General features: G+C 46.0%; 1 protein-coding gene across 3 annotated transcripts in view; it reads left to right on the forward strand.

The window, feature by feature from the left end:
* The window catches only part of PLCB1 (phospholipase C beta 1), a 334,392-nt gene that overhangs the window by 249,131 nt on the left and 60,755 nt on the right, over positions 1-24,506 (forward strand). For all 3 annotated transcript variants that reach the window (XM_039716849.1, XM_039716851.1, XM_039716850.1), the window contains exons 15-27: positions 3,404-3,474; positions 4,107-4,203; positions 7,688-7,772; positions 8,850-8,974; positions 9,235-9,389; positions 11,062-11,226; positions 12,317-12,416; positions 14,340-14,444; positions 14,905-15,014; positions 19,280-19,412; positions 19,980-20,033; positions 20,502-20,721; positions 23,783-23,963. In XM_039716849.1, coding sequence (XP_039572783.1) covers positions 3,404-3,474; positions 4,107-4,203; positions 7,688-7,772; positions 8,850-8,974; positions 9,235-9,389; positions 11,062-11,226; positions 12,317-12,416; positions 14,340-14,444; positions 14,905-15,014; positions 19,280-19,412; positions 19,980-20,033; positions 20,502-20,721; positions 23,783-23,963 — 1,601 coding nt within the window. The remainder of the gene's footprint in view (positions 1-3,403; positions 3,475-4,106; positions 4,204-7,687; positions 7,773-8,849; positions 8,975-9,234; positions 9,390-11,061; positions 11,227-12,316; positions 12,417-14,339; positions 14,445-14,904; positions 15,015-19,279; positions 19,413-19,979; positions 20,034-20,501; positions 20,722-23,782; positions 23,964-24,506) is intronic.

A 24,506-nucleotide genomic window follows, 5' to 3' on the forward strand; every position in this document is an offset into this window, starting at 1 on the left:
TATTTCTCAGCATTAAGTGTTTCAGTACTCCAACCTTAATATAATCTTGACATTTAGCAACTTGGACATATTATTCAAACTACTCTGTTGGGTTGTATAGCTCCTGTCAGAATTGCTGCTGATCTCCAGGAGAAAGTTGTGCTGATTTGGCCTTCTGGAGATTCTAAATGAGTTTTTTCACAGCAGTGCAAAACAAAGTGGAAATTCATACTGGAGTTGATATCAAGATTTGCTGTTTCTTACACTGCTTGAGGTCAGATTTAAACTCAAGTAAACCCACATTTTGATGTGTTATAAGACCATATAAAACTGTAGTGCTGGTGAAATAGTAGCAATAATTGAAGGAGGAATTCTGAGCTTTGTGGGATGCCTTGCAGGACGCCCATGAAACTGATGTGGGAAGTGACTTCAGTACATGTCAGTGGAAAAAACTTTTTCTAAAGGTAGAGCAAAGCTGACGAAGCAGAAGAAGAATTCCTGAGATAACCCTTGTGAGATAGACTGCAATTTTGGTAAACAAGCCTCTCAGACCTGGCTGGTGCTGCACAATGAACAGAAGTTCTGTCACAGTGCAGGAGGAGCAGTGGCAGTTCTGCAGGGACGTGCATTTCACCAGGAGCAGGCCCACACTGAAAGGAGCCAAATCTTGCTAATGGAGCAGTATTTAAATGCTGTTAAATAAGCAGATTGTTGTTTCTCACTGATAGGATGATGGTTTTGTCAGAGCAGTGGGTGCTGCAAGGAAGGAGTCGTGGGAGACAGAGACAGAGGGCAGAACTGGCTCCATGCTTTCATGATGCCTAAATGGAAAACTGCAGAAAAGGTTTTAGGCTCAGTGTATGTAACTGCTGCTGATGCCAGCTGACACCGTTGTTACAAAGCAAAGGTTTATCAAACTGAATAAAGTTTATTTTTCCCTTTTTAAAAGTCATCCAGTGCTGATGCACAGTGGAAAAAACCCAAAAGGTGATTGCCCCCCGGGATGCTGGTGGCTGCAGAGGTAACAAGCTGCCCCAGCAAGTACCACATTCATAATTCATCCTGGCCATTGTTTGAAAGGGTCTGAGATGACCAGACTCCTCTGAATTTCAGCACTGTCTAACCTTTGGTTTTATTAGGCTGCCAGTATCTGTCAGGATGGTGAGAATGGGTAGTGTTCAGCACAGTGCTTCCTCCACCCAGGGATTTGGTGATTCCCAGCTCTCCTGAGCACCCTCCAGTCAGTAGTAGTGGGTTGAAGCCCTCTACTCTTCAGCTGGGGTTCAGCCTCCTCTGCCCACTTGTTGTTTCTCCCGAGGAGCACTTTTATATCTCCTCCACACTGCCCCACCCAGCAGGGACAGCTCCTTGAAAACATCCTCCAAGCTGCCCTCTGACTTTCCTGGGCCCTTCTGCCTGTGAGTGCTTGGCAGTACCTGTGTTTTAACTCGTGGTAGGGAGCAGCATCCTCTCATTTCTTGATATTCTTCTGCTGCCTCTGTCCACGGGCAGGCTTTTGTTTGGCTTCCTTGGAGAAGGACTCCATTCTCACTGTGTTTGTGTGCCAGGGAGCGCTGAAGAGGTCCTGTGCTGACCTGGGCTTGCAGTCCCATCGACATGCAGACAGTAATGATGGTATCACAGCTAATTGTCCCTTAGACAGCCTCAAGGTGCCTTTGTGGCCCTGCCATGCATCAGGGAGAGAGGGCTGGCTGTGAGCACAGGGCTGTGCTGCTGGGGGAAAGGCAGTGCAGATGTGCCACACCTCCTGAACCTCTCTGTTTCATTCCACTCCTGTGTGTTACTTGTCCTGCTTTTGCTGTCTGATGCAGAACTTGAAAATGAGATTTGATCTCCTTGGGAGTATGTTGTTAAATGTTTTTAAATGAACCAACTTTGTACTTTCCTCTCTGGGCACTTCCAGCAGGAGCAGGCTATCATGTGCCTCTGGTCTCAGAGGGGCAACTGGCCAGAACCTGCCCACCTCCCCCTTCTGGTGTTCTTTTGCCAGTCTGGTTAAATCAGTGGAGAGCTCCCCATGCAGAGACTGTCAGGGCAGATCCTGTGAGAGCTTGCCTGGCTCTCTGCATTGTGCTGGGGCTCCCTGAGCCATCCCCTGAGCCTGTTGAGCAATCATGTTATTTTCCTCAATGAAACGTTCAGGAAGAAGTGTGTTGATGAATAAAAGCCTGACATTTCAACAGCTGCATCTGGAAGGAAGTGCAGGCTGGGTAGTCATCCTCGGGTTGTGCAAGGCACACTCCTGTGTGCTCCCTGTGCTCAGAGGGGACCCTCTGGGCCAGACCTGGGGGAGCAGAGAGGAGTTCTTCATGGACTCAGGGCTCTTGGGATTGGGCCCCACCCTGGCAGGAGGAGCTGAGACTGAATTACCATTCTCTGGAGAACTTGGGAATGCTGCACAGTAAGATTTTTGTGCTGCCACTGCTGAAGACAGCTGGGAGGTTTGTGGAATAAAGTCTTCAGGGAGAGCTGCCACTCTGTGGATAGGTGTGGATAGGTGACTGCAGGATAAATAAATCTTCCTTTGCAGAGCCTTAAGATGCACAGGGTACACTTTATGACACCCAGGTCCACAAGAAGGGTTTCTAAAGGCAAAGATAAACTTGATATTCCGTAATTATTTCATTTCTGATGCAACCAATCAAAACATTTTGAAGGCGAGGGGAGGCCTTTGCTAATTAACATGAATTAATTCTCGCCTTGCCGTGGAAGTTTGGTGAGTACCCTGCAATCAGGAGCCAGGCAGGAGATTGCTTTGTTTGGTGCGTTTGCTCTGAGCTCTCAGGGACAGGAGGAGCCTTGGCAGCTGCTGCCATTGCTGGGTTTGCAGTGCCCTCAGCTGGCACGGCTCAGCTCTGCTCCAGAGCCCTGCCAAGGGCATCGCTGGCACTTTGGCTCCTGTGCCAGGCCGTGCCAGCTCTGCTGAGCCCAGAGCAGGGTGTGGCATGGCCAGCACACCTGGGGTCTGCCAGGCAGCCCTTGGTGGCACGGCACAGCAGAAGCACATGGGTTTTCATGGTGATTTCTGCTTCCCAGCGGGGCTGAGGCACTCCCAGAGGTCCTGGGGCTGTGTGCCAACTCGGGATATCTCAGAGCAGTCTGTGAACCCTGCCCACACACTGAGCACACTGCGCTCCCCTCTCAGAGCTGACTGCCAAACAACAAGCACCAAGCAGCTGCAAAGGAAGAGCTCCTGTTTGGTTGGGCAATAACACCTGGAATCCTGCTGAGCATGGATGGGTCCCTCAGGAGCAGTGCTGGGATTGATTGGTGCTGGACAAAAAGCACATGCACGGCACAGGCTGCCCCCAGCACTGCTGCTTGCACACCCCTCTGGGAACTGTCACTGCTGATTGTCACTGCTGCCCCAGCCATTCGTTGTCTTCTGCTTGAAACTTTCCAGGGGAGGCAGAGATGGAGAGCGACGATGATGATGACTACGATGACGACTGCAAGAAGTCGTCGATGGATGAAGTAAGGGCTGCGAGAGGTGGTTTGGGGATGGGTTGGTGCCTGTGAGCAGGAGTGGAGCTGCCATCCAGTGGAGAAAGGGAGGCAGGGCAGCGGCGAGCTCTGCACCAGCCTCCCCAGCTCCCTTGTTGGGCGGTTTGGAAGTGGCTTTGCTTTGTTTGCACCTCTGTTTTCTCAAGATTAAGAACAAATAGCACCACAGCAGATCTGTTTGAGGCAGCTGCCTGTGGTGTTTAGCACTGTTGGATGAAAAACCTGACCCCAAAAACGGAGAGCTTTCTTATTTATCCAGGAGCACTGATGCGTGTGCTCAGCACTGGGCAGGGGTGGAGGCAGTGCAGTCCCTTCCCTGGGAGCACGAGAAAAGAATGAACAGAGCATCAGTTCAGTGTAAACACTGACACCTTCCAGCCTGTTTTGTTCTTTCCTATGTGGCATTCTGAACAGAGCATCAGTTCAGTGTAAACACTGACATCTTCCAGCCTGTTTTGTTCTTTCCTGTGTGGCATTCCCTACCTGAAGCATTGCCTTCTCTAGCCAGGGGCAGTGAAAGACACCACAATTGATAGAAAACTTTGGCATTTGTGGCCTCTGGTGGACAAACCCAACTGCAGCATTTTCCTTCTCTTGCCTAGGGTACTGCTGGGAGTGAGGCTATGGCCACAGAAGAGATGTCTAACCTGGTAAACTACATTCAGCCTGTGAAGTTTGAGTCATTCGAAGTATCAAAAAGTAAGTAAGAGACATCTTAAAATTACCTGGCAAGTGTTTGGCAGAGTTCTGCAGAAATGCTGCTTGGCTTCCTCTCAATTAGATACAGGAACACAAACAGAAAATGTTCCCTTGGTATCCAGCCAGATAAATCCATTTGTGTTTTCAAACCTCTTTTAGTCTAAATATCCAACTTCATCAACAGTAAACATGCTGACATTTCAAAAACAGTTTTGAAAGTTGTGTGTTCACATTGTCTATGTTGTCCATGACTGGAGCAGTTTGAGAAAGGTGATCGTAAATATTCCTACTGCTTTTTGTCTTTAGTATTTCTACAGAAGATTCAGGACAAGCAGAGTCTGCCCTTCCCCACGTGCAGATTCACTTTCTGCCTCTGTGTGTTACAAAGAAAGGGCCATAATTTCACCCCCTGCTGGCCTTTACAGAAGATGCCTGCTAGGAATGCACTCAGTGGCATCCTCAGGAAGCACTGCAGCATCTCTGCCTTCCTTGATGCACACCCTCCCACTGTTTGCCTGCCCTTTTTCACTTTGTTTTGACAGGTTTTAATGTGCTTTTGGAGCTTTTTAGTTAAAGAAGTGTACAGCATTTTAATTTATTCTGGGTTTGTGCTGTCCTTGGCAGAGGACAGGTAATTGTTGCCTAAGCCCATGTCTCTGTACAAGATGTGGCATTTGCTGTGATGAATAACAAACACGCAGGAAGTTCCCAAGTGTTCATTTGTATGTGGTGTTTATACAGATACCACACACGAGCAGTCCCAGCAGCGAGCAGGGAGCTGTGCTTGTTCCCTGCAGTAGAGTCCCTTTGGGTGTTTGTCATCTCCTCCAGCTCTAATGAGAGTTACAAGAGCACAGTGGGAAGGAGATGTGCCTTCTGGAAAGGAAGCCATGTGAATCCTAGCACTACAAGTTGATGCAGCTGTTACAGAATTGTCTCATGTAGGGTTTGGTTTTTTTTTCTTTCTGTTCACATGCCTTTGCCTTTCTTGAGTTTTGCTTTTTGTAAAGATGTGCTGCTGTCCAGATTTTTCTCCTAAGTCCTGATGTGACCTTTGATCAATAATAGAGTTTCAGTGAATTCATATTGATAAGGAATTAAATTTTTGGTGTTTGTGTCAAAAGAATCATTATGTGATAAATATGGCCCTGGGTGGTAAATGTTGCTGGCTGGCTGAAGAACAACTTGGGTGTTCTGGTCTTAGTCTTGGCCTGGACTGCTGGATCCTCACTGCTGGATCTTCATTAAAGGAGCTGAATGAAGAAAGGATTAAATGAGGATTGCTTTTCAGTTGGCTATCTATCCAGCTGTTTCCCAAAAATTTTACTTTTGTTCACTTGACCTCACTTTCTTAATTATAGAGATCCATACTTGTCTTTTATACAGTTTTATAGTTTCAGTGTTACAGCACTTTGCTAATACATTATGTTTTATGCAGAGTTTGTTTGGCTTTGTGATCCAGACCTCTGAGTTGACAGCAGTACCTCACTGCCTCTGTCATTCACACATTTTAAAAGAGCATTTTCTGGTCTTGCATCCAAGCTGGAAACAGAAATATTGAATAGCAGTGGATCTGTACCAGGGCCCTGATTGCCCTCACTAGAAAGGTTCCCTCCTCTCTGGCAGCAGGTAGCTGTAAGTGTATTTTTCCACAATTTTCAGACAGTTTTCAATGAGTTATTTGTTCGCTCTGCAGTAATTTGCTCCTGATAAGATAGCACAGTGTAATGTATCACAAGAAAGAAATGTCTCCCCTGCACAGTCTTTTCTTCAAAGGGCAGGTCCCTTAATCCTCTCCAGATACTACAAGGAAATAATTGTTCTTATTTTAATTACGAGTCTGATTAGGCTCTGGACAGTTGGTAACCAAATCCTTCAACAGCTACCAGCTCTGGTTTCCTACAAATGCTCTACTTAAAGACAAGGCTGGGAAATAAGAGTTTATTACTGCAAGAAATTCTAGCACCTACATTCTAAATAGGATAAGACCAGGACACGTGTGTTGCTAGTGCTGCGCTATCAGTACGGGGTAGCTGGAATAAGAATAATCTCAGTGTCTTTATGAGAAGCTGAGATGGAGGTGAGCCAGCTGGAGAAAGAAAGGATATTATGTGTTAGAAAGGAAGAGGGAGTGGTAGGAGAGCAGCCTTTAGGGAATAACAGGAATTGTTCACCATTAGGAGATAACAGCTGTGAATAATAGCAGTAGCATGATGGTTGCTGATAAGAAATAGGGACCACCATAAAGGTGAGTCCCAGCTCTCCTAGAGGCAGAGAATTACTTTTGGAAACCCATGTTCACCCTCTGACTCTTCAGCACAGGTTTGTAGTTCCCAGGCTGGCAGCACATCTTCCTCTCACAGTGGCCCTAGATATTTCTTTGGATCCACTGCTTCCTTTCTGGCTCCCTAGCAGGACAGTGCCCACCTGTTCTGTCCTCTCCTCTGAGCTTCTGTTCAGTTTTGTGCCTCCCCTGCAGCTTGGCAGTTTGGGAGCTGGCAGCCCTGCACAGTCACACTCATCTCTGAACCTGGATGAGCCCAGGCTTTCTCTGCCTTACTGCTTGCTTTCAGTGAAGTGGTGAGGCTGGAGAGCTCTTGCTCCAGCACAGGCACTGATGCCCTCATTTTGAAACAGATCAGAGCTGAGTGAATGGATTTGACCTCCAGAGCTGTGGCCCTTGTAGGCAGCCACAGGGCTGGTTGGGATGCAGTGGGAAGCTGCTGGTGCACAGAAACCCTTTCCTCTGCACTGAAGGGAAGGCACTGGAGCTAGCAGGGTCTTGGATTAGGCTCTGCTGCACCCTGGTGCCTGGCTGCATTGAGAGCCTGTGTCCACACCAGGCAAAGGTGAGTGACAAGTGCTGCACAAATTGGTGTTTGTTCCTGCCAGCTCAGACGGGGAGGAGCAGCTGTTCACCTCTGGCAGATCAGAACGTTTCACCAAATGAAAGAGAACATAAAAGCCTGATATCAGCTGGGGATTAGGTCTGAGTCCCTGCTGGGGCACAGGAGGGCACCTTCAGGGATGGCTGGGTAGTGATGTTTGGTGGCTTTGACAGCTGTGACCTTGCCCCTGATGTACTGAGAGCCACTGCACTGCTCTGCTCTCTTCAGTCTGACATGGACATCAGTTCTTCCAGCTCCAGGTGGCTCCCAGCCTCACATCAGCCTGCAGAGACAAGCCAGAGGCCCAGCAGTGCCCCTGTGTCCCAGGGGTGATCTCTGGGCTCCCCTCTCAGGTACAGCCCCACTGTTGCCTGCAGCTGGTGCAGCAGCAGTGCCCTCAATCTGGGCACTGCAGGTGGGGCCTGAGTGTGTGCAGAGCAAGGTCACTGCTGTCAGCAAAGCCCTGGGGGAATTCCTTGGGACCAGGCTGGAAAGAGCTGGTGAGCTGCAGGTGGGACTGGGGACTGGCATTAACCACTCCAGTCTGTGCTCTAACTTGTTTTATCCCTGCTTTTATCTCCCCTCTAAACCTGCAGAACGCAACAAAAGCTTTGAGATGTCTTCCTTCGTGGAAACCAAAGGGCTTGAGCAGCTTACAAAGTCTCCTGTGGAATTTGTGGAGTATCCTTGACTTTGAGAAAGTGGCTTCCTAAGTCCTTCTACATCTGAGATCTACTACAGAGCTTTATTGGAATTCAGAGACAGGAGCTGGGGAAATAGGGAACCCAAATGAAATTTGTAGATTAGATTTTATTCTTTCTAAAGATTGTAGTCTTTCTAAATGAATTAATTGGCCTGAGTTCTGATGAGCTAATTTAAAAACTGGCAAGAGTCCTCGTGCTGTGGGCTAGGACTAGAGGGAATAGGCATAAATGACATATTGAAGACCTAATTCTGATTGTTAAATTTATCATCCTATATGGAGTGGTAAGAATTATGGTGAGCCAATTGTCAAAATGTGGCTGACTTTTTTGCAAAGTCACAAGAGAACACTTGCTTTGCCATCATACCTCTATTGATTTATTGCCACACAATTTCTCTTTTTTTTTTTATTTTTATAACTTCTAAAGAAAAGCTAAGGAACATTCTGGTTAGACCTTTTGATGTTTCTCAGTATCTCTCCTCATGGCTGCAGTTAAGAATGAAGTAAAATAGATAAACAGATGAAACAGTGCCTCAAAGGAGATTAATGAAAAGCTCCTTCCAAGGATTGCCTGCAGCACATTCTCATCTCAGAGATTTGTAGACTCAGCCATAAGATGTGTACACTTGTCATTTCTGTCCATCTAGAGGCCAATTCTAATGGCATTGCAGAAAACCATTTTTTAACTGAACACCTCTCCCTGCTCCAGAGGAATATTCACTGTTTGCAACCAGCTGTAAATGTAATCCTAGAGAAATCCCAAAGTAGGAATGTAAAGATAAATGGAATTTTATGAATGTGATCTTCCTAATGCATCTGCCTGTGCTCTTTCCCTGCTTGTTCTGAGTGTGCAGGAACAAGCAGCACCTTTAATTGCCCCATATTTATCAGATCTCCTACAAAACTGCACATCTGGAAGCGTGATGCTTGCAGAAATCCAGTGAGGACCCCGTGGTCATTCTGGAAAGAATTACCTGTGTTTAACCCTGCAGCTGCACTTCTCACTTGCCAGGGGATTCTTGTCACGTGTTCTGCACCTTAACTGCTCCCTGCAGGTACAACAAAATGCAGCTGAGCAGGATTTACCCCAAGGGAACACGAGTGGACTCCTCCAACTACATGCCCCAAGTCTTCTGGAATGCTGGCTGCCAGATGGTCGCCCTCAACTTCCAAACTGTGGGTAAGTGCTTCTTCTCTGCCTTTGGGGAGCTGCACGTGGCCACTTCTCCCTGCTGACTGCTGGGAAAGGTTGTACTTGTCAGAAATTGTCTAGGGGTTAAAGTATACCAGAGAGCTGCTAATTAAAGTGTTAAACCCAGGTTTGTACTGTTTCTCTTACAGTCAGTATGAAACTACAGTCATTTCTAAAAATTTTATTATTGCTTTTTGAAATTATTATCTCTCCAGAAGATAACTCTTTCCAATATTTTTCACACCCAGATTTGTCTATGCAAATAAACATGGGAATGTACGAGTACAATGGCAAGAGTGGCTACAGGTTAAAGCCAGAATTCATGAGAAGGCCAGACAAGCACTTTGATCCATTTACTGAGGGCATAGTGGATGGAATAGTGGCCAACACTCTGTCTGTCAAGGTATGTGTGTAGCTGGTGGAAGTGCTCCCATGGCAATGCCAGAGCATATATTTATATTTCTGTGCTGAAGGGACCTTGAAAATTGCTATACTAAGCCAGGAAAATAAAATTAATTGAATTTCATGGAGCGACATTTAATTTTTAAATTCTGCCTCGCATTTTGCATTGTAGGAGAAATCAGTGTATTTTTATTGTATGTATTCTTTGCCATAGAAGTAATTACAAAATCACAGAACTGGGAGGTGTATGGATTTAGGAGCAGTTTCGCTGTGTTTTTAGAAACAAAGGGCAGGATTTAAAACAGGCTGTTGTGAAGTGGGAGGTTGGACTGGAATAGCTAGAACACTCCATGCTTGGTATAAATAAATTTCCCTGGTTTTCTGAAAGTTCTCCAGCAGAACTGTGGAACCATAAATGTCAGCTGCAATTCATTGCCAGCTTGGTTTTCCTTGTTCCTTTTTAAGGACCTCTAATGAAGTTCAGGGACTGCCAGGAATCTGCAGATGGAGAGTGACCTGCATAAGTGTTCAAGGGCATAGATTGCATTGGCTGTGACAGGGGGACAAATTCACTTGGTGAATTCACTTCTACATCTCAGCTATAAAACCACAAACTTCCTGGAGTCCTGCTGCTCCTTTAATGGGCTCATCCCTTAGAACAGCCTCTGTGTTGGAGTCCATCTCTATAAAAAAATATCCTCCTGTTTTCACTGAGGGAAAAGTGAAGTGTATCCTGTGCAGGCAGGAGAGCAGCAGGGCCTGCTGGGAGGGATGTGGGTGAAGGAATATCTGCTGATAAGCACAGCAATAGCAGAGGATGTGGGGGTCACCTGCACTCCTGGAAGCTTTCAGGCACCTCCTGTGCCTTTAGAGGCACTTTCTGGTGCAGTTAGAGCAAATGGAGGTGGAGCACTCAGCAGCTCTCGGGGAGGCACAGCTCTGGCCCGGGGATGGGCATGCAGGAGCTCTGCTGGTCACTGGCACTGCTCACACAGGCACAGCTGGCACTGTGAGATGTGCTCTAGGCAAGCCTCAGTTTGTTAAGGTGCACTGCTGCACACTCCTGTGCCTCTTCAGCTTTCTGAAGTAACTGCAGACCTTTATTCCACTTTTTCAATCGGAGCGTTCTGCTGCCAGTTAAAAATAAGAACTGGGGAAGATCAGCTGTTTTACAATTTTATTTTCATATCAAAACTCCTCTGTGAAGAGCCTTTATTAGAAGACAAACTTTTAAGGTTGTTTTCTGCCTCACAGCTTAAAGCATATATATAATTTCTATGCCATTTAAACCTCTGTTTTTTCAAGCATTTTTTGAACCTGTTGTTGAGACTAGATAGAATTAAGAGTTCTCAGGAACTGGGCATACAGATTGAGGAGGAGATCCAAATGAGTATTCCTGCTGAGGGAAGGGCAGCAGCCTGGTCTCAACCACATTATTGCTCATAGGGGAATTCAGGACCACAGGGTCACAGGAAACCAGGCCCCACAAGCTGGTTTTTTGTGTCTGCAGTTAAATATTAGAGTTTTTTCCTGTTTATTGTGGGCTTAGTGTTGTTTTGGTTCTATTTTAAATGCTCACTACCTGATCATTAATGAGAGCTATGCATCTGCATTGCAGCCACTCATTTCCTAATCCACCACAGCCATCTCTGAGAATGCTTCTTTGGCTTTAGATCATTTCAGGTCAGTTCCTCTCTGATAAAAAAGTCGGTACCTATGTGGAGGTGGACATGTTTGGGCTGCCTGTGGATACCAGGAGGAAAGCTCTGAAGACCAAGACCTCCCAAGGCAACGCAGTGAACCCAGTCTGGGAGGAGGAAGCCATAGTGTTCAAGAAGGTTGGTGAAACACTTGCTTCCCAAAAAGGAATTGTGCTTGTTTTAATCCCTGTCCAGTGGGGTCTTTCCGTGGCTTACTGAAACTTTGCGCTTGTTAGAAAGCAGGAAAAGGAGATTTTGAGTAGGTATTTCACAGTTCAGCTGCTCCTGCTGGGCTTTGGCAGCTGCTGCTAAAAGCAGTGAGTCTGGAGTGCCCTGGGTGGTTTGGGTGGCACAGCTGGAAGCAGCAGCCGTGGCATGGAGGGGCAGCAGGCACAGATCCCTGCAGCAGGGCACTGCCCTGGCACTGTGCCCTGGCTGAGCAGCCCTCCTGGGAGCCTGGCAGCAGCAGGACAGTGGGAACAGCTCCATGGGGCTGGCTGAGCTGGCACAGCCAGAGCAGCCTGCTGGCCCTGCTAGATTGGGCTAAAGAGTCACTGCCTGGGTGATGAACACAAATCCATCCACCTGAGAGGAGACTTCACCTTCTGAGCTGCTCATGCAGCTGAGAATTGGGTCTGGGTATTGCTCAGACTCAGTTCTCCTAGTTCTAAGGTGGCAGAGGACACTGAGCACCGTGCAACGTGGGTGTTGTATTGCACTTTGCATTTCACCAAAATGCAGCCAGGATTTGAGCAGAGCCTCTGGGTTGTGCTCACTGAGCACCTGGGTTAAGCACATCCCCAGTCCAGGTGCCTGGAAAACAGTTTCTTTTGGTTTTCTCTCAGCAAGTGTAGCTCAAGGGTGTTTAGACACTTGGTACTTGCAGCAGTGCTCTTTTCCCTGAATAATTTGGCCTTCTGAATGGCTTTCCTTTGGCAGCCTGCCAGAGCTTAAGTTTGGAAACATCACTAGCATTTTTCTTCTGTAATGAACTTCTAATTAGTGTACTTCATTTCTGTATTTAGCTAACGATCCTGCCTGACTGCCCCTGTGCTCAGAGAAGCACAGGCTACTATTTTTAGAAGTTGAAAATAAATCAGAGAAGCTTTTTTTAGTGTTTTCTTTTTGTTTTTTCCTTCCAACGACTAGATAAACTTTAGCACGTGTTCTATGGAAGGAGCTGCATCACTCAGATGAAGGTTAACAATGCAATAATATTGCCTTCCAGGTGGTTTTGCCCTCCCTGGCCTGTTTGAGGTTAGCAGTGTATGAAGAAGGAGGGAAATTCATTGGCCATCGGATACTGCCAGTCTCAGCAATCCGACCAGGTAAAAGCTTTCTCCCCATCCACACAGACATTGTGTGCTGAAAAGAGACAGCCAGGCAGAATCTCAACTGCTCCAAATCAGCAGCCACTCAGCAGCCTCACAGCAAATGAGGACTCGAGAAACAAAACTGCCATATTTCATCAGAAATCGAAATTTTTCACCATCCAGGAAAAGCAATGGATTAAAGCATTGGAGGCATAGTTGGCACTTCCTTCTCTCCAGTACACCAATTTCATGCTCACAGGTTTATGCTGAAAAGGGCAATTGCACACTTTGAAGAGGAGAGAGAGCAGCAACAGCCAAATTTTGATGTTATCTTTGTGAGAATGGGATGTGGCTGGGAATGAAAGTAAAACCTGCTCCTCTCAATGTGATTTCTGCACACATGAAAGACTGACCTGTATGCCAGCTTTTATATCTGTGTAATACCTTTAAAGCAATCCAAAATTACTTTCATCCTCACTGCTGAAAATTAAAAGAAAAATCATTATTGGCTTCTCTTAAATCACATTATTTCTACTATAGTTAATGGCCACTTCAATGAAAATTACCCTGTGTGACAACTCTGGCCACATTTTCCAGGCCAGAGTCTTGTTGGAGATCCTGTTTCAGAAAGAGGCAGTGACCCTGGCAGTCTGAGCAAGGGAAGTGCTCAGATTCAGTGCCAGATCTCCCAGCCAGGGGAGGAAACTGAATTAGGGCAAGCATATGGGCCACGAGTGTGCTCCCAGCTTTACTCACTGGAAAAGGAAAAGTGTCTCTGTAGGCCCTGTGCCTTATCCAGCACAAAACTCACACGTCCCCACCTCTGACAGCTGGCCAAATTACTCCTGAGGAATAATCTCCACACCTTTTTCATGAGCAAACTTAGTTTGTCAGTCCAGTTTTTATGCCAGCTGCATTTTCTGCTGGCTGGATGGAGCTGTCTCCTGGAGGATCTGCTGAGTGCCAGAGGAAGGTGGGTGGGTGACTGGAGAGGAGAAGGGGATGGGAAGGATTCCCCTCTTCTGGCAAGTGGAATCTTCCCAGCGCTGCTCCCCCCAGGCCGTTCTCTGTGCTTTTGGCTCCAGCCATGATCACTTTACAGCAGTGGTGGAGAGCAGCCTGCTGGGCTGAGTTTGTGTCCCTGCTCAAATCTGGCTGGAGCAGGCTGAGGGAGCTGAGAATCCTTTGTAATATTTCATGTCTCTCTTTTCTGAGATGCTACTGAAAGTTACACCATGCTGTCACATAAATCCACAGGCTTGTCACTATTCCCAAAGCAAGGATTTAGCCTTTGCTTGGAGAGAGAGTTGCTTACATCAGCCAGGTGAGGATTGCCCCAGGTAAATGCATCCTGCTCCTGCCTTGGATCCTGGCACCTGTCACACGTGTGGCTCCCAAGCTGGACGTGGCACTCAGTGCCACAAGGTGATCGGTCAGAGGCTGGACAGCCAGCTTTCAGATCAGCCTGGAATTTCTCTTTTTACAAACACACTGTGGCCATCATGCCACACTGAATATATTTTTTAATTAGATGCTGTGTGTGGATGGGCTGTTACATCTCAGTTTATTTGGCTGTTCAGGTTGCTCAGTACTACCAGGGTCACTTTTGAAAATTAAATGAGATGTACTAAACTAAAAAAATCCAGACATAGGTACTAAACCAGAATGCATGAAAAATGTAAATAAATTACCATTTTTATCCTCAATCACATATGTAAGAATAAACAGAAAATACCATTTTGAGCTGCAGTGCCACATGGCTTTCCAGCAGTCTGTGCAGTTCTCCCTGAAGCCCTTCAGGTAAACCTTCCCCTCCCGAAGTCCCTGGAGCTGCCTGCTCAGTTGGCACCACACTCAAAATAACAAATATAGCAGAGGTGCATTGGAAATGCCTGTGGAAGGGTTTCTGCTGTGAACTGGTTGTTCCTTACTTTGCAGGCTATCACTACATCTGCTTGAGGAATGAGAGGAACCAGCCTCTGACACTGCCAGCTCTCTTTGTGTACATCGAGGTCAAAGACTATGTCCCTGACACTTATGCAGGTAACTCTGAATTATTCAGGGAGTTTTCTTGCTGGGGAATTCAAGGCTAATTGAAACACAAAATGCATGGGGTGTGGAGGGCTTGCCAGGCTGGGATAACAGTCCTGTGAGCAGAGATCTGCATCTGGTGGATCAGTGTCTCCTCACTAGGAGATGGCCTGATTTACAGCACCTTGCCTGAGGCTTAGGGTTAGGGCCAACTCTTGTTCTCAGCAGCCTGCAAAGGAGGAATAGCCCAGGCACTGGAACTCAAGTGAAACTTTGCATGCAGGACACACGAGGATGTGATTGTTCCTTGGGCAAAGTGCCATGCTCCAGGGAGAGAACTGTGTTTTGGCATTGCCTCTGAACAGGGGGGGTTTAAATGCCAGGCAGTGAAAGACCATCTTCAGGGAAAAACACTGTTCTGCCTTGTCCTTAAACCCTGGCTTTGAAACTGAAGTGTTTGCCTTGTTCCCAGATGTGATTGAGGCCTTATCCAACCCAATCAGATACGTGAACTTGATGGAGCAGAGAGCCAAGCAGCTGGCTGCCCTGACTCTGGAAGATGAGGAAGAGGTCAAGAAAGAGGTAAGGGAGCTTTCTCAGTCTCTGGAGATCATGCTGTGGTATTTAAAAGCACCTACTTTGCTTAGGAAGGCAGACACTGGAAATCCCAGGGAATTGTACGTGCTGATTATGGGAACACCTGGAAACATGTCACCTGAGGAAGGCTGGGGCACAGGACACCCCAGCACTGCCCTGGGAGTGTGCTTGCACCAAAAGCACTGAGCAGGTGCTGCCCAGAGGTGAGAGACAGAAGAGCTGTGTCATTTGTGTGTTGTGCAGCTGAAATCTTTGTGACACAATGCCTGTTGTTTCCCAGTGTGCTGCTGGCTCCCCTTGCAAAAAAAGACAGCTCTGTCAGGAGTTCTTCCTGAAAATGTTACAAATTGCAGAGAGTTTCAGACCGTCTCTGGAGAGGTCACTCTGCTGAGAAACATTTGTGTATCTCAGATTACAATGTCTCTGTAGATTCTCTGTGAGCAAACATGTCCTGAAGAGAGCAGGGTAATCCTACAATAACTGGGAAGGGGCCTCTGGAGTTCAGCCCTTCATAGCTGTTGGAAATGAAGAGGGAGGAGGCCATGGAGTAAATAAATGGGCCTATTGGAGCTCAGCTGAAAGCTGTGGGAGCCCCAGTTTTAGTTGTTAATATCTGGATATCTATGGTTACCTGCAGACTAACCTGTGAACCTTTTTATTCTGTAAAGGTAAAAAGGTTCTGTAAGTTTCTGTATAATTGAAGGTATTATGCACCCAAATGAGTATAACAGAGTTCACATCTGGTTCCTGATGGACCCTGCATGTTCAAACATTCTGTTCCAGACACTGGGGCCTCTAGCAGTGCTGGGAACATCAGCTTTGTCTGTCAGAGGTGGCTGTGCCAGGGGCTGTGCACACCAAGTGATCAAAAGGCTCTCAGCAAGTCTCCTGCAAAGACAGAAATGCTTTTCAATCCTAAACTGCCCTCTGCTCTGGGGCCTGCCTTCTGCAATTCTCAGAAGTGCAAAACCTGGCTGAACTAGATTTTGTAGCCAAGAATACATCCCCAAAGCAGACCAGAGGAGTGAAAGTCATTTCAATTCAGTAGCCAGCACTTCACTCTGTGTGCAGTGTCACCAGCTCTGCTGAATGAGGACACTGAAATGCTCAATAGCATCTTAGGCATTTATCTAGGACACGCTACACATGAGATTCTATATTAATAGCAAAGCCTTTTTTTAACAGAATCCTTTAAATACCTTAGAGGTCATTTTTACTTTTGAAAAACTACAGATTTTCCTGGTATACAGGCTTATTGTTAGTTAGAAAAATTCTTGTCATAGAGTATCTTCTGCAGCAAGTGGAAGGAGAGATGACTGTCAAGGAGCTTGGAGGCTCACAGGATAAAGGAGGTTGTTTTGGAGCAGCGCAGAAATATTTTTGTAAAAGAAAACTGTAATGATTGTGGTCTGTTTGCTAAAAATGTGTAATGGTTGAGTTAGCTGCAGCACCAAGGGACAAAACTGCCACTGTAAATGTCAATCTGAATTCACCATAGTTATCTTCTACTTTAAAGGCACTTTTTGGGGGAGGAATTTCGGTCTGTATTTGGAAATCTGGAATTCCCTGACCATGTTTTGTGATGATAACATTTTCCTCATCTGTGAGTCTGTTTTCTTCACTTTTTTTGGCCCACAGCAATTACAGCAATCCATAATTGCAAGTACATTCACTGGCAACACAGCTGAACAAACCCAAGTGTGTTTGCCAGAAAGGAGCATTGATTGCACCTGGGTTCCCATTCCCAATGCCCAGGTTCAGCTTTACTTTTTTATTTCACTAGAACTGATTGTGTGCAAAGCTGAGCTGTCTCCCAGCACAGATTCTGCTCCCCACTCCTCTCTCCTTCCCCTCACACACATTTCTGGTCTGAGCAGCTGTCAGAGGAAAACTGAGAGGTTTTAGCTTTGCTCTCCTTGCTGTAGAAGTTTAAAGCCAACCTCAGTGGGAAGTTCCACAGGCTCCTCCCAGAACAAGAGTGAATTGTTTTAAACCAAGAAATCAGCTTTTCTTCAGGCTCCACATTGCCTTGTCTGTTGATGGTCAGTGCAATCACATGAACAAGGAGTGCTGAAGAACTGACTGAGGTCCCAGCCTCTTCTCTGCATTTATTTACAAAGTTCCCTTTGTGACCGTGCCAGGAGTTCCTGCCTGTACTGCCCTTGGTCAGCTCTTGCCTTCCAGCCTGGCCTGAGCAGAGCTGGTTTTGGGGAGAGGAATGCCTGCAGTGTGAGTTTTGCACCTTTCAGTGATCTCATTGTGAATCTCTAAGAGCTTGCAGGTATGAAGGTTGCCCTCTCTTCCCCTGCCAAGTGTCCTTTACACGCAGGAGGAACAACCCGAAGGAATTGCAGAGAATTCCTTGGTAAGAGCTAATCCCAGTCCGAAATAGCTCCTTTTCTCTGCAGAAATAAAAATAGACATAGATAGAGTCCTCTATGGGTATGGATCTCTCTACTCAGTAAATGCACTGTGTTGCAATAGACATGGCAATGTGAAATTGAAACCAGTTTATGTGAATATTAAAACTGTAAATTAAGAGGCTGGATTACACCATGTTTTAAAAACAGCCTAAAAGGAAAAATCCTTTTTTTAAGGATTTATTTTAGCATTCTTTTAACACAGTGTGATGAATTATGGGAAGAAAAAGTGCTTTTTAATGAGATTAGATTGCTTGATGTAGTGAAAATTATTCCTTATTCACTTTATGCTCCTGCCTCACATTTCTGCTTCAGTTTCTGCAAACAGATGTTTTATGTCCCAAAGTGACAGGTTATATTAATAGTTCCTCAACAAGGTGTGATGCAGCATTTCAGAGCACACAAAAACCAGGTCTCAGAAGAAGGTAATACCCACCTCCAATGCAGAGGGGCACAGAGCTGCCAGGAGTTAGGAATTCTGGCTTCGTTTGCATTAAATGTTGATGATGTGTGTAGCAAAGATTGTTTGTATTAAACGAATGAGCTGCAGCCTGAGGAGAGCTGTGAGGATAAGCACATCTGTGTGTGTTTATCACAGCTACAGCTTTTGCTGTCACATTGTTCCTCTGTTAGGAATGTTGGCTAAATGAGGTTTTTCTGGATTTTACAGCAGTCATTCCTGCTTGGTGTAAATGAAGTTGTTGGCACTGCTTTTCAGCTGCATCATGTCTCTGCCTACAGTATCTGCCTCCTGTAACTCTGGTAGGAAGAGCTGAGACAGGAATGGTGCTGCAGTGCCCAGGGCAGTGCCAGGGCCAGGCTGAGGGAAGCCAGCAGCAGCAGCACAGAACAGTTGGACCAAAATCCATTCTGCCTCTATTGATGCAGCACAGGCTGATGTTTGGCAAACGTGGAGTAATCGTGGGGCAAAAATAAAAAACCAACTGTGCTATCCTGCCTCTTCATGTAATGTGATTACCATCAAAGAAGGAGAGGGAAGCAGCTGAAGGAACAAATCCAAAACTTCCCTGAGACACCATGGCAACCAGCCCCTGGCAGGGACAGCAGGAAACGGAAACATTTCCAAAGCATTTCAAAATAAAAATTGCTCTGAATGACCTTCTGTTTGCTGAGTGCCGGGTGCCTGCTTAAATCCTGATGGTCACAGGGACAATTTCAGATGTTCAGAGTGCAGTGCAGTGCACACTGCAAGCCTGAGCCTTTAGGAGACTGGAGAGGAGGGAAAGATTGTGGAAATGCTTCAGTGTTTGGATGCCCCAGATGTGTTCATGCAGCAGAATGGAGGTACTGTTTACATCTGTGCTTACAGGAGTGTGAGATCTTGGGAGGCAGAAGGACGTGCCTGTTCTGTGAGAATGGTGAAGAATGGTGCTGCTGGGTGTATCTGTGAAATTCAAAAGTAATCTCATGTACACATTTTGGTCACAGCAGGGATTTGAGGAGCATTCTCCTGCCAGCACCTACATTATTTCTAGAAAGATTTTATGGCTCTCCACTGCAATACAGCCTTCACATCTGGTGCACCTAATATATGTTGCACTAAAAAATGTCCCTGATGAGTTATATCTGCTTCAAATACTTTTTCAGAATAATGCATGCTCCATTTCTTCTTGAAATTTACCCTGCACAAATGAGCCACCTGGGTTACCACAGCTCTTAAGGATGTCTTCTTCCGTTGTTTTATTTTGGAATGATTTTTAGATACAGCATTTGCAGAATTTTGCATTTAAAAACCAAGCTAAACTGGACCTGCAAATAAACGAAGTCTGTTAGCTGGGAAGAATAATGTGAATTGTGCTGTGATTTCAGATTGACCACGGGGATGCACCGTCTGAAGCTAACAGTGAACCCAGGCCAGCACCAGCAGAAAATGGGGTAAATTTCACTGCCTCCCTCACGCCGAAACCAGCTACTCAGGTTGTCCACAGCCAGCCAGCACCAGGTAAAAAACAACAAGCAACAAAACAAAGGAAAAGAGACAAAAAGTCCCATCTTTTCTAAATTAGTCTGGGTGATAATTTTTCAAGTGCTCTGTGTTTAAAGAACAAAGATGGGAACTTGTGGTGTTTGTTTTGTTTGTCTAAAATAGGTAGAAACTTTCCCACCGCTTTTCTCTGCTTCAAATATACAAATATCTTCTACTTAACAGTTACTTTAGTGGTGAAACTGAAATTCTTTACAAGCAAGAAAATGTGCTGGGGTTTTTTTGTACTGTCAGCCTAATGCCACTCAAATGACTGGTGTGAGTGGTAACAGGGGTTCATCCTCCTTATCAGTCACACAGCACAGCTCAGGTGGGCTTTTGGAAGGTCACCTTTCTGTCTTGGGCCAGAGGGTTGATGTTTTCATGCTCCTCTCCTGCTCAAAAGATGTGTTTTCTCCAGTGATTAAAATCTGCCCGTATCAGGGCGTGTCCTGTGTCACCTGCCATGTTCTAACACTCAGCCAAGCAGCACAGTCATGGCTGTTGTTTTAAATGAACTGAAATGAAACATCTCTTTTACTCTAGGTTCTGTGAAAGCACCTGCAAAGACAGAAGATCTTATCCAGAGTGTCCTCACAGGTAATAAATACACAGGTCACGCTGCATGAGCTTTCTTGTCATGAAAAACAACATTTTTATGAAATAGGCCACCTGGCTTAGGCAGTTCTTCCAGTGATTAGGACTGAAGTAACTCCTAATTTTGAAGTAAACAAAGTTTGGGCACATCTCATGAAGGGGGTGGCAACAGGGAATTTTTCAGAAATTGTTGTAGCTTCATGACCACCAAGTTACCATCTAACCCAGAAAAAAGAGCAGCAGTATTGTGAGAACAGAGGCTAAATTTGTTCTGAATGTAGTGAATAGTGCTGGAACCATTTTGTCACGGTGCTTTCAAGCCAGTTAGCTTATTTCAGATAAAACTACTCAGCTTATGCCACGTTTCCTTTCCCCACAGTAAAAACAAGCAGGCTTTGTTCCATTGCTGCTCCTCTGCCTGAAATCCTGCACGCTGCAGAGCTGAAGTGCCTGTTGTTATTGTCATTGCAGAAGTGGAAGCACAGACCATTGAGGAGCTCAAACAGCAGAAGTCCTTTGTTAAACTGCAGAAGAAGCACTACAAGGAGATGAAGGACCTGGTGAAGAGGCACCACAAGAAAACCACCGACCTTATCAAAGAGCACACGGCCAAGTACAACGAGATCCAGAACGACTACCTGCGGCGGAGGGCAGTGCTGGAGAAAACTGCCAAGAGGGACAGCAAGAAGAGGTGGGTGAGGCACAGCCCCCCAGCTGGGGGCTGCTGGAGACTACTCAGAGACCTTCACTTGGTTTTGGTAGAGGAATCATACAGAGGTGGCAGAGCACAGAAAAACCCAAAGCAGCAGGTTCCTGGTTAATGGGGGAGATGAGAGCGATGGCTCAGTGGGGGAGCCTTGGGGAATCTCAGGCCACAGCAAAGGCATCAGGTGTAGGATTAGGGGAAAGAAGCACCTGGAGATCATAAACACCTGAGTGCTGTGAAATCATGATTGATCTGGAACCCCTGGGAGTGTCCTAAGAGCTGCCTGCCTTTGCCTCTGCAGAACACCCCTCCTGTGCTTTCCCTTTCCAAGCCTTGCACCACCCTCTCTCTTTCTCTGTCCTGATACCATTTTTATATTATTTATTTATTAATTATTATCATCAATTTAAATGCAAAAAAACTGCAATGAACTCTTACAAACCTTTCCCCAATGATTGCCTTGTTTTAATGGTAAGCAACTGTATAGATCAATTCATGATTCCTGGCAAAGCACATACACACACAGAGCCAGTCAGTGTCAGAGATTCTTGCAACTGAACTTTTATTTCTCCCATTGGTGCATCCTTTTTGTCTGAACATCATTTATTTTTTAAAGTAACCAGATAAGCACTCTTAACTTCTACATTAAATTGATGTAGCTGCAGTTCTTAAATATGATGATATTGAACAAACTTTAAAAAAAAGGTGCTTTTTGGTAGGAGATGATCAGAGAAAAAAGCTGCAAGCCTGCTCTGGCTGCCAACCTTGTTGATAGTACCTCTAAATGTAAGTGACTGGGACTCAGGCCATAACTTTTCCCTGGGCAGGAGCTTATTCATTTCTGCTTTCCTGATGACACAACGTCATTGGCCTTAGTAAGAGCTCCACACTCACAATATATCTGTGTTCTGCTGGCCTTCACTGTTGCCAGTTTTCAGGCTTCCAGGTTCTGTGCTTGAGTTTAACAAACTCCCTTTAATGGCTGCCTGTCAGCAGCAAGCCCAGGGATATTTTGTCTGCAGTGTTTTCCACCACCAAAGTGTGTGACAGACAGTGGCAGGCAAAACAACAGCACATTTCTGGCTTTCCTCCTATTACATTTAAGCAGAAAATCAAGCTGGATAAATAAAATGACTCATTTGTTTTTGAGCAAAAAGGGATTTGAGGTTTTTTGCTGTGCTGTGATCTGACTGCAAACCCCTGATGATGTCAGGCAGCAAAACCCTGCAGTGTCCTACGTGGAGCTGCCACAGGGGTGTCAGAGATGTGGAGTTTTATGTGCAGATACAGACAAGGCTGGAGGTTACATCTGAAAAAAGCACAAAGATGTTTCCAGGGATTTTCAAGCTTGCAAGTACATACTATCTCAAGCAGCAGACTTCTAATAGAGCACGGGAGAAAGGGGATTTTTTATCATTTAAAATTATTGCTGATACTATTTGGCTGTAACTGCAAAGTATAAACTGTTTTACAGGAGTCCCTGTATCAGATGGCCATAAAAATGTCTCTGTCAGGAGCAATCTCTGCCTTTTGCCCTTGTCTAAAACTGAGCCAAGATTCAGTAAAGCCATTGTCCACAGGAAGTTTGAAATATTTATTTATACACGTGCACAAGTGTTTTGTTGGTGTTGCTCTGAAGTTTCTTTAATGATCATGTCCCATAAAAAACAGCCAGTATTTCAGCCAGTGTTTAGAAAAAGGCCTGATTCCCTTTTCCCAGAAACACAAGAGAAATGTCATCTTTAAAATATGTGTTGTGTAATGGCATCATATTCTGTCTGTTATATTCATTAATGCTGACTTCTGGCTCTGTAATGTTTAAATCACCCTCACCCATCACACTGACAGCACTGAACCTCTTAGCAGAATATTCAAATACAATAAAAACACAAGAAAGAAAAGGAGGCTACCTTGGCATTCGTGTCCTCGGAGGATGAAAGCAGGATCACATTATTTCAGGAGAAGTAACTCTAAGTGACAGCAGCTGCACACTTGCACCTGGCAGAGAGAGGAGAGGCAGAGGCAGCTCTCTGCATTGTAATCTCGGCACATTTCTGGGGAGCAAACTCATTTTTCTCCCCGTGGCAGCCCTCCCTGTTCAAGGTTTTGTTGTTTTGTCCATCTCCTGCGCTGCTCTGACGTTTCCCAGGCAACTGATTTAGCACCTGAGCATGGCAGTAAACACAGCAGCAGAGCAGGGACACAGCATAATCTTATTTCTTTAATGCATTTTCCTTGGGTTTGCTTCAGTGCTGGCCTGAGAGTGATACTGGATTTGCTGCTTATTTTTCTCTTGGGCAGTTTAGTGTCATCTCATCTCCTTTCACAGTTACATCTATCCTTCCTTCTGTCTTAAGAAAAAGTAAAACAGGCCCAAACTGTTCCTCAGGGTTGCTTTTTAGCTTCCTTACTGTGTTTTTCCCCTGCTCCTGAGAGCTGCCTGCCTGAGGTTTGCTCCCCACTGGGGTGTGAGCTTTCCTTCTGAAGCAGCAGCCCATGGAGCACTTTCCTGTGTGTGCTATGCATGGCATTTCCTGAAGGGGGGACAAAACACCAAATAAAGGGATGTTCCTACCATGTGAACCTTCGGTAAATGCAGATGTAACTGTTCAGCTTTTATATTTATTGCTGAGTGCGTGCAGGGATGACTTGGTTTCCAAAATACTCAGCACTCAGCCCTTCTGCTGAAGGCTCTGCAGCTTTGAAGTTCCAGTTCTGTCTGGAAAGGGATAAACAAGTTCCATGGGGAGCCTTGGCAGTTGCCTCTATAGCTCACTGTACTAAATCTGGTTGCCACCACCCTGGTGGGTCACTGAGATGAGGTTTAAAAGCTGTAGCCATCCCATTAATAAATCACTAATTTCTCTTTGATTAAATCCTTGAACTCACTAGGGCTGAAATCACCCATCTTCTTGCTCTGTGTGTGGTGCTGAGGAACTTACTAACTGGCTGTTTATAAACACGTGACTGCAAAAGGCAAATTTAGGCAAATGGAGGCAGGGTGTGGATCCTGGTGACGACCCCGGGGTGTGCTGTGTCCTCACAGGTCTGAGACGAGCAGCCCCGACCACAGCTCCTCCACCATTGAGCAGGAGCTGGCTGCCCTGGACTCCGAGATGAGCCAGAAGCTGGTGGAGCTGAAGGAGAAGCAGCAGCAGCAGCTGCTGAACCTCAGGCAGGAGCAGTACTACAGTGAGAAGTACCAGAAACGGGAGCACATCAAGCTGGTAGGTTGGGGGGTGAGCACTGGGGGCACCAGGACAAATTCTCACCAAACTGGGGCTTCCTCCACCTTGGGGTCCCCACTTCCCTCTGTTCTGCTGCAGCTCCAGGGGGCTCTTGTGTCACTTTGTCACTTCCAGCAGCTCGGAAGGCTTTGGGTGGAAGGCAGAGGGGCAGCAGGATTGTTGCTACCTCTGGTTCCATAACTCTCCTTTACTGCAGCTCTTGGATGATGTTCCTGTGTTGTTCTGCCACTTTTCCAAACCTGCAGTGCACAAGGAGGCAGGGTTAGCCAGAAAATAAATTGAAACACCATGAAAATAGATGTGAACGTTCCCCAGGACAGAGGGTTGTGCCAAAGAGTGTTCCTGTGGCAGATGAGCACTTCGAGGGGATGCAGGACATCTTCTGTATATGGTGAAGAAATATTTTGCATTCATGGGTCCAAGTCAGCTTTGTTTTTACAGCTGCAGTTTGGCTGACAACTGCAGCAGGATCATAGGCCCTCTGAGCTGAAATAGAGGAGTTGGGCAGATGGAAGCTGATGC

The sequence above is a fragment of the Passer montanus genome, unplaced genomic scaffold (assembly GCF_014805655.1).
Source record: "Passer montanus isolate IOZ18808 unplaced genomic scaffold, ASM1480565v1 scaffold37, whole genome shotgun sequence".
Classification (NCBI taxonomy): Eukaryota; Metazoa; Chordata; class Aves; order Passeriformes; family Passeridae; genus Passer; species Passer montanus.